The sequence below is a fragment of the Microtus ochrogaster genome, chromosome 5 (genome assembly GCF_000317375.1).
Source record: "Microtus ochrogaster isolate Prairie Vole_2 chromosome 5, MicOch1.0, whole genome shotgun sequence".
In the NCBI taxonomy this organism is placed as follows: domain Eukaryota; kingdom Metazoa; phylum Chordata; class Mammalia; order Rodentia; family Cricetidae; genus Microtus; species Microtus ochrogaster.
The window spans coordinates 44,866,870-44,876,372 of record NC_022012.1 but is presented as its reverse complement, the minus strand read 5'-3'; the positions used below and the strand labels follow the sequence as shown (position 1 = coordinate 44,876,372).

General features: G+C 43.4%; 1 protein-coding gene across 1 annotated transcript in view; it reads left to right on the top strand.

Moving 5' to 3' along the window:
• The window catches only part of Sdhd (succinate dehydrogenase complex subunit D), a 10,642-nt gene extending 3,739 nt beyond the window's left edge, over positions 1-6,903 (top strand). The window contains exons 3-4 of the mRNA XM_005347306.2: positions 1,471-1,615; positions 6,024-6,903. Coding sequence (XP_005347363.1) covers positions 1,471-1,615; positions 6,024-6,189 — 311 coding nt within the window. The 3' untranslated portion in view covers positions 6,190-6,903. The remainder of the gene's footprint in view (positions 1-1,470; positions 1,616-6,023) is intronic.
• The last annotated feature ends 2,600 nt before the right edge of the window (positions 6,904-9,503 follow it).

Here is a 9,503-nt window from a genome sequence, read left to right as displayed (position 1 = left end):
CTGGTCTACAGAGCTAGATCCAGGACAGGCTCCAAAGCCACAGAGAAACCCTGTCTCGAAAAACCAAAAAATAAAAAAAAAAAAAAAAAAAAAAAAGTCTGGAGAGAGAAATATTTATTTTGTCCTGGCTGGTCTGAAAATTGCTTTGTAGTGCAGGCTATACCAAAACTTGCAGTGTTGTGGTGATACTTCATTTGTATTTTAATAAATAAAGCTTGCCTGAAGTTCAGAAAGTAAAACAGCTGCACTTGTCAGACCAAGCAGTGGTGACACACACCATTAATCCAGGCAGTCGTGGTGCACGCCTTTAACTCCAGCACTAGAGAGGAATATAAGATGGGAAGAGACAGTTCTCATGCACAGTCTCATTCTGAGATTTCTGGAGGCAGGATCGCCATTTTGGTCTGAGGTAGAGGTAAGAGCTAGTGCCTACCTTTTTTGCTTTTCTGACTTTCAAGTTGAACCCCCATTTCTGTCTCTGGGTTTTTATTAATCATGCTACACAGTGTTCTTCTGAAATCATGGGTTTTTTTTGTTGTTGTTGTTGTTTTTTGTTTTTTTGGGCCTGTTGTTGTTTGTGAAAATTTGAGATAAATCTCAGGCTGTAGCTGGCCTGTAACTCAGTATGTATTCCAAATTGGCACAGTTCTCCTGCCTCAGCCATGCCTGGCTTCTGAGATAGTATTTGTAAAATGTCTTGAGTGTTAATTTTTACCTTTCAGTCCTCCCCGATTCTTAAGTGAGCTACTTACAGTTGCATCTGAGAGATGAGAAATTAGAACTGTTGGTTTTTCTGCCTTTTAAAACCTTTTTGATTTTGACTAGTTTTCCTTTCTGGATTCCTTTGTAAGGTTTAGCAGACTGGTTCTGGACCACACAGTACCGAGGAAAGTTTCCTCAAGTTGTGCACATAGAACTTAATGTATATGCTCATATGCATTTTTCTGGATAAGAACTCCATCCTTTTGTCAAGTTCTCTAAGGAATTCAGAGCCTCTTAGAAATGCGTAGAGCCTGTGTTGTGTTTCACTTGTCTAAAGGCAGCCCTTGTGTTTCATTTGTTTGGCACCAAGTTGTAAATGGGGCAGAAGAAGGACATAACCTTCAAAGGTATTCTGAGACATTTGGCCGGCTTAGGCTGTTTTTAGAACATACTGCACTTTCTCTAAAGATCACACAGTTATTAGTATCATTATTATTTTAAAGAAGTCTATTAGTGATTGCTAAATTACACTCTCGTGCTACCTGTTTCAGTGAGGTCCAAGACTGCCTGTATTTCACAGATATGTAGCCTGCCTTCTTGCCTTTAAGAAAGTGTCTTGTGCTCAGAGACATGACAGATATGCCATCTGATTCTGCGTTCAGCATGGGTCTGCTGGCATACTGTTTACATGCTGACTGTGTAAGCCATCGAGTGATTGGTTGACATGTTTGTCCTTCCTCACCTCTGTGAATCTCCTCTTTCTTGTAGCTGGTTCCAAGGCTGCCTCTCTCCACTGGACTAGCGAGAGGGTTGTCAGTGTTCTGCTCCTGGGCCTGCTCCCGACTGGGTACTTGAGCCCCTGCTCTGTGGTTGACTACTCCCTGGCTGCAGCCCTCACCCTGCACAGCCACTGGCAAGTACAACAGTCCTTCTGCATTGTCTGTTTGGTCTGTTGGCTGCAAATCTGTCTGTCTGTCTGTTCATGAAGAAAGCACTGATTGAGATTCTCAAGACTTCTAGAAAACTTAAAAACATACAAACAACTAGCAGTGATTAAATAGATCCTGGTACGTGGGAAGTTTATTGATATTTAAATTATTTTGAGTCAGGATAACTTTGCTGGCCTTAAACTTGAAATTGTCTTGACTCAGCCTCAAGTGCTAGGATGCATATGTGTACTTTTGTCCTACCTACTTTTCTGTTGCTATGAAGAGACCCTACGACCAAGACTTTATTTGGGACTTAGAGTTTCAGAGGGTGAGTCCATGACTGTCATGGTGGGGAGCATGACAGCAGGCAGGCAGGTGTGGCTCTGGAATCGTAGCTGAGTGCTCACATCTTGATCCATAAATAGGGGCAGAGAGAGCCCTGGGATGGTGAGAGTTTATTGAAACCCCAAAGGCGCCCCCAGTGACACCTCCTGCAAGGCCACACCTCCTAATCCTCCCCAAAGAGTTCCACCAGTTAGGGACCAAATAGTTAAATATATGAGCCCGTGGAGACCATTCTCATTTAAACCACCACAGCCAGAGTGCCCTACATGCATCCTTCTTGGTTGCTGTCTTCATTTTAGTAATCGTTATAGGCAATTTGAAATATAGCTAAGTTCATGTTTGTCTTCTAATCTGTTTATCCTGTTTGTTTGTTTTTGAGACAGGGTCTCCTTTAGCCAAGAATGTCATTGAACTCCTGATCCTCCTGCCTGCACCTTCCTACTACTTTGTCATCAAGTCTAGCCTTTCTCCTGTACACTTTTTGAGATCGGCCTTTCACTCAGCAGTCCTGTCCGACGTAGAAGTTAATAGATGGCCTAAGTTGTCCTTAAACTCATAGCAACCTCTGCCTCCCTTGTCCTGAGGTCACAGGTGTGCACCACCACACTTGGCACATCCTCTTGCTATGTGAATTGTTGTCATTCCATTGTGTTCCTACATATACAGGCCCCAGATTGTGTCACCATCCTTCACTGCAGCGGTAATCTCTCAATTGACTCCTCTCCCCTTGGATGTGATGCCAATACAGCAGCCCCACTATCCTGTTAAAATGTTAAGTAGGATAAACACTCTAACAAAATATCTATCTTATTTTGCTCAAACTAAAAGAATTCTTAACATTTTGTACAGATTCTTTTTTTTTTTTTTTTTTAAAAATATTTATTTATTTATTATGTATACAACATTCTACCTCCATGTATGCCTGCAGGCCAGAAGAGGGCACCAGACCTCATTACAGATGGTTGTGAGCCACCATGTGGTTGCTGGGAATTGAACTCAGGACCTCTGGAAGAGCAGGAAATGCTCTTAACCACTGAGCCATCTCTCCAGCCCATGTACAGATTCTTTATGTCGTATTAGATATCTAGTAGTCCTATCTGTTCTAGGGAGCTGAAGCAGGAAGATTGCTAGTTCAAAGCCAGGACAGCAGCAGTGAGACCTTGTCTTTATGAAACTCTTAAAATTTCCAAGCACAGGGGCTGGAGAGATGGCTCAGAGGTTAAGAGAACTGGCTTCACTTCCAAAGGTCTTGAGTTCAATTCCCAGCAACCACATGGTGGCTCACAACCATCTGTAATGAAATATGCTGCCCTCTTCTGGCCTACAGGGACATATGCAGGCAGACCACTGAATACTTAATAAATAAATAAATAAATAAATCTTTAAAAAAATTATTTAAAAAAAATTCCAAGCACAGCGAACACAACTGTAATCTGCACATTTGCTGAAGTAGGAGGATCAGTTTGAGTTGAAGGCCAGCACTGACTGCTCATCCAGAGGACCTGGGTTCACTTCCCAGCACCCACATGGCAGCTCACACCTGTCTGTAACTCCAGTTCTAGGGCTTCTGACCCCCTTGAACAAACATACATGTAGGCAAAAAACACCAATAAATATAGAAGAAAATACTTTATATGTATGTATGTATATAGATAGATAAAGAAACCAAGGTAAAATAGAAAAATAAAAGGCAGCCCTGAGAGTTTAGCATCAGCGCCGCCACTACACACACCTACTGCTCTCATTTCCAGCTGCCCCTTCAGGCACACTGGCTTTCTTGCTCTTCTTCAGATGTGCTGGGACCCTCTAGTCTCTTCCTGTTCTGTCTGAAATGATTACTAGCTCTGTACTTGGCCTGTTCCCCATCTTAAGCTATTTAACACTGCACGCTCAGCAGAGCTTTCCCTACCCACTTACTCAGTTCTCAGTTGTCCTTGTTTCCTTGTTTTCCTTAGGAAGGCTCCCTACTTTCTAATGTTACATCATCTGTCTACTGTTTTGTGTGTTTGTTCCTTCCTGCCCTTCCCTTCTATACTTAAATAAAGATACACAGCTGGTCAGGGAGCTCAGTTGTTACAGGTTTGTCTAGCGTTTGTGAAGCCCTGTGTTCTCTCCCCAGCATTCCAGGCAGGATAGTGCTTGCCTGTCATCCAGCACTAAGGAGGAGGAGACAAAAGGATCAGAAGGTCAGAGTCAAAATTTGAGGCCAGCTTGGGATGCATAGCAAGATCTCATTTCACAAAACAAAACCGTAACAACAAAAAAGATGTTGTAGGAGGGCCCACTTGTTTGTCTCAGCCACCCAGAACCAAAATAATCACACAGAAACCATATTACTTAAGTCATTGCTTGGCCCATTAGCTCTGACTTCTTTTTGGCTAACTTTTACATCTTAATTTACCCCATTTCTATTAATCTGTGTATCACCACGAGGTCGTGGCCCACCAGCAAAGTTTTAGTGTGTCTGTCTCCATCGGCGGCAACTTCATGGTGTCCCTGTCTGACTCTGCCCTTCTTCCTCCCAGCATACAGCCTAACTTTCTCTGCCTACTTAAGTTTTGCCCTATCAATAGGCCAAGGCAGTTTCTTATTCATGAATGGTAATCACAGCACACAGAGGGAACTCCCACATCAAAAAGAAAACAAAATGTGTCTACATTAAAACTTATACAAGAATGCCATAACCCATTACCTAAATTAATTAAAAGTGAAAACCATCCATGTGGCCAAAATAGAATATAGAGTATTATTCAGCCACATAAAGTGATGGAATACATTCTGATATTCTGATTTTGAGGCCAGCCTGGTCTACAGAGCTAGTTCCAGGACAGCTAGGGCTGTTATACAGAGAAACCTTTTCTCGAAAAACAAAAACAATAACAACAAAACAAATGGAGAACTGATGTGTGCTGATGAACATGGGAAGCAAAAGCTTGTAAATAAGGAAGTGCGGCACAAAGGGAAGATCCTGCGTGGTCTTATTTGTATGAAATGCCAGACTGGGCACATGTCTAGACACAAGCAAATCAGTGACTGGGTGGTGGGTAGGCTAATGGCTAGTGCTTCCTTTTGAGTGTTTAAAAATGTGCTAGAATTAGTGATGATAGTTCACCACGTTGACTATACTAAGAAACTGAATCGTATACTGTTAAAAAGGTGAAATTTGCCATGTGTGGTGGCGCACGCCTTTAATCCCAGCACTCAGGAGGCAGAGGCAGGTGGATCTCTGGGTTTGAGGCCAGCCTGCTCTACAGAGTGAGTTCCAGGACAGCCAAGAATACTCGGAGAAACCCTGTCTCAAAGACAACAGACTAAATTTTTAAAAAAAAAAATACTGTAGAATAGTAAAGCCAGATCACTCCTTATTTCAGATACTTCCTGCTTAAACCCTGTGCATGTTTCTGGGCACTCTGCAGTCTGCCCCAGCTTTGCTATGATTTTTACTTGACTCACAGACTCTATCCTCATGAACTTCCTTACTGTTCCTCAGAGGTGCAGGGTCCTTTTCACTGTTGTGTGTGTTCTTCTCTTTCAAATCCCTCTTCCTAAGGTGTTTATCTAGTTACCTAGCTGCATGTGTAGTTGCTTTTTTTTCTGTTTCACTCGCATGTCCGTTTCCACACAGAGGGAGCATCCAGTATGGCACCCTCAGCGTTTGTGACATGTTCTGGTATATGATACCTGTTTAGTAAACTCTTCATGAGTGAAGACTCTGCACAACACTTGTTCTAGTTAAAAAGGAAGAGAAGATTTTATAGCTAGAGGAACACTCAGTTACTGTATAATGGCTCTGGGGACTAAGTCCACAGGATGAGCTTTCTTTGTTACATATTAGGCCCTCCTTGATTGCATTTTGGTTTCTACTGTTGTTGGGTTTTTTGTTTGTTTGTTTCTATGTTTTTAACATGTGTTGCTTTGGCTTGTTATTTCAAAGTACAAACACTTATTAGAGTTACAAATAAAGACTTTGTGTTTGAGTCTGACTTCTTGGGTGAGTGGGATCATGTCTTGTCTAACTGGCCTGTGCTGTGCCTTTCTTCTCTGTAGGGGCCTTGGACAAGTGGTGACTGACTATGTTCATGGGGATGCATCGCAGAAGGCTGTCAAGGCAGGCCTCTTGGCAGTCTCAGCTTTGACGTTTGCTGGGCTTTGCTATTTCAACTACCACGATGTGGGCATCTGCAGAGCGGTTGCCATGCTGTGGAAGCTCTGACCTCTCCAGGGCAGCACTTTAGATTGTATGCCTCTTCGCCTCTGCTCTGTCAATGCCATTCAGCTCCCAGTGAGGAGGGATGAAGGAGAAGACCATTGGTGGGCAGAATTTCTTCTAATTACAATGGTTACTTTCAGAATTCATTTGCTGAGAAAAAGGTTTGGGAGGAGTTAGATTCAACTAGCCATGAGTCTGGTTCCATATACCCCTGAGTTGGTGGTTGCCTGCTCGCAAGACTCAGCGGTGTAATCATGCATTTTGTGAGCTCATGTTGCCTTTGACTACCATTTCTTGAGGAGAGTTCAGCTTATTTCTGTTGGGGTAAGGGAAGGAGGACTGTTCATTCACGTGCCTAGACTTTGCATGAAATTGGGAAATACTCCACTGTTGAGTTGATGCCGGCTGTTGATGGCTCTGCCTCTGGGAACTCAGATCAGCAGATGCTGAGATCTCAAATTAGTAATGATGTTTTTTGAGTCTTAAGAAGGAACTCGAGGAAAGCTGAGTTTAGAGAAGTTAAATTTAGGGAGTTCTCCTTTGTAGGTGAGTAAAATATGTCAGATTCCAAACAGGCTTACCCTTCAGATTAGTGTCACTTGTGCAGAAATAAGCTGTCCACAGATAAAAGACTGAGTGGTTTCCCTCTGTGGGAATTGCTAATGAAAACTAGACTCTGTAAAAGCAAAATTTTTAAATAAAATACTATATAATGAATATACAGTGTACTTTTTTCTATGCTAGTATTCCCTAATATTTGGTTTTAGGTTAGCTGTTTGTTTGAGATAATCATAGAGGCTTAAGCTGATTGGAACTCTTATGGGTAGACGAGGCCAGCCCAGTACTTGCTAGGAAACCAGGGTGACTTCAAACTCATGGCAATCTCTGCCTTCCGAATGCTTGAATTATAGGGTTCAGTGCTACATTTATAGTTGTGAACCACAAAACTCACTTATTTTGTTTTAATTGAGATGGTGTCTTAGTTTGTGGCCCAGGCTAGCATCAAAATCAGGTCTCAATCTGTCTAATCTGATCTGTATACTACTGGATACTGTATACTACAGGATACTGTATACTGGCTCTAGCTGTAGCTGTATACTACAGGATACTGTATACTACAGGATACTGTATACTATAGGATACTGTATACTGGCTCTAGCTGTAGCTGTATACTACAGGATACTGTATACTACAGGATACTGTATACTGGCTCTAGCTGTCGTCATGATGCTGTGGTATGTCCCAGCACTCTGGAAGCAGACCTGGGCCTACAGAGTGAGTTCCAGAATGGCCAGGGCTCTTACACAGGGAAACCCTGTCTTGAAAAAAACAAATGAAAACAAAACAAAACAAACAACTCTTATGTATTTGGCAGTGGTGGCCACACCTTTAGTCCCAGCACTCAGAAGGCAGTGGCAGGCAGATCTCTCAGTTTGAAGCCAGCTTGGTCTACAGTGCTAGTTTCAGGACAGCCAGGGCTACATGAAGAAACCCTGTCTCAACACCCCTAATAAAGAAACAAAAAAACTGTTGTGCTGTGTATGTTGATACATTCCTGTAACCCAGCCCTCTGGGAGGCAGAGAAGGACTGAGGCCAACATTGACCTCAGTGAATTCTAAGCCAGCTTGGGCTACATAGTGACTTGTTATTTAACAACTCCCCCCTCCCCCCAAAACGCTGAACAATTAAAAGTAAGTGTTGCATCCACAGCTCTGAATCAGGGCTGAGTGTTACCTTGTGTGGCTTAGCAAATAAGTAGTCCACATAGAATGCACAGCACTCCAAGGACTCGAGTGACAGGCACACACAGGCAGTTTATGGATAGAATACTATGTCAGTGCTAAGGTGTTGTGTGAGTGCCAGGCCTTCTGTCCCCATGTTCTAGCTGCACTGACTCCAAGGCTGATGGGCAGTAACGCTACATTTCACTTCCCGGGGACTTGCTGGGCAGCAATGCTGGGAAGTGTTTAAATGAAAGGGCCATGTGATCTCCAGGCACCATTTGCAGCATGTGTCAATATGTCAGGTTACATGACCAGTGGTCAGTATACCTTGGACAATACGGTAGGGAGTTGGAAAAGTAAAGAGGGGCTGGTGAGATGGCTCAGTGGGTAAGGGACTTGATGCCAAGCACAATAGCCTGAGTTTGATCCAGGAATTCACACGACGAAAAGATGATTCCCATTGTCCTTTGACCTCTGCAGATGTGCCCTGACATGCATGAACCACACACCTGAAAAGAAAATATAATTAAACATCAGAGGTGGACGAGAAGGCTCCTCGGGTGAGAGTATTTCCATGACAACCTGAATTTAAGCATCACCCTCATAGGGTGGAGGGAGAAGTGAACCTCTTGTTTATCCCTTAAACTGCTTGAGCACGCACAAATAATACATAAATGTGACACTAACGAGTGAAGAAGGCAGAGATCAAGCATGGTGGCGGAAAGCCTGGCAGCCAGCCGCCTCTGCCTTGTTTTCCAGTGCCAGCCTTCTGGGACCAGGTTCAATGTGAGCCAGCGGTTGCCTGCAGTCTGTGCTAAGGCTCCAGTTACTGGTGGTCAATTGGAAGGTTAAAGCTGATCCAATGTCGGGCTTCCGAATGACCACAGAGTTGACAGCAAACTGGTAACTGCAAATCCAAGGAGCTGTGCCTTCCTGATGCAGAGTTCAAAGGAAAGGTGATGGCGGCCATGCTTCTGGTGATCCCTTCCTGGCCACAAAGCAGAGGGAAAACAACAGTGCTCCCTGGTAATGATGCCTTCTACTACAAGGGCAGCCTATAAAGAACTTCCTTATTTTGTGTGTATGTGTGTAGATGCAGGGAGGGCACACTCCTGTGAAGGTCAGGAGACATCCTTCTCGAGTCAGCTCTTCATGCCTTGTGAGTTTTGGGGACCCAACTCAGGTCAAGGGACACAGCATCAAGCATTGCCACCTACCAAGCCGTCTCCCTATCTCTAAACTGGATCTTTTTCTTCAAACTTTTTTTTTAAAGTAGAAAATAGATCCTTATCTCATATAATACATACCAATCACAGTTTCCCTTCTGCTCCTCCCATGCCCCCCAGCCTCTCCTCAGATCCACTCCCCCTCCATTTCTTCTTCAGAAAGCAACAGGCTTCCGAGAGAGGACAGCCAAACAGGATAAAACAACTACAATAAGGCAAGGAGAAAGCCCTCTTTTTATAGGGATATTTTCTTTATGTTTAAATAAATAAAGCTTGCCTGAAGTTCAGAGAGTAACTAAGCCACTACAGCCTGGCAGTGGTGTCTCACACCTTTAATCCCAGTCCTAGGGAGTCACACCCCTTTAA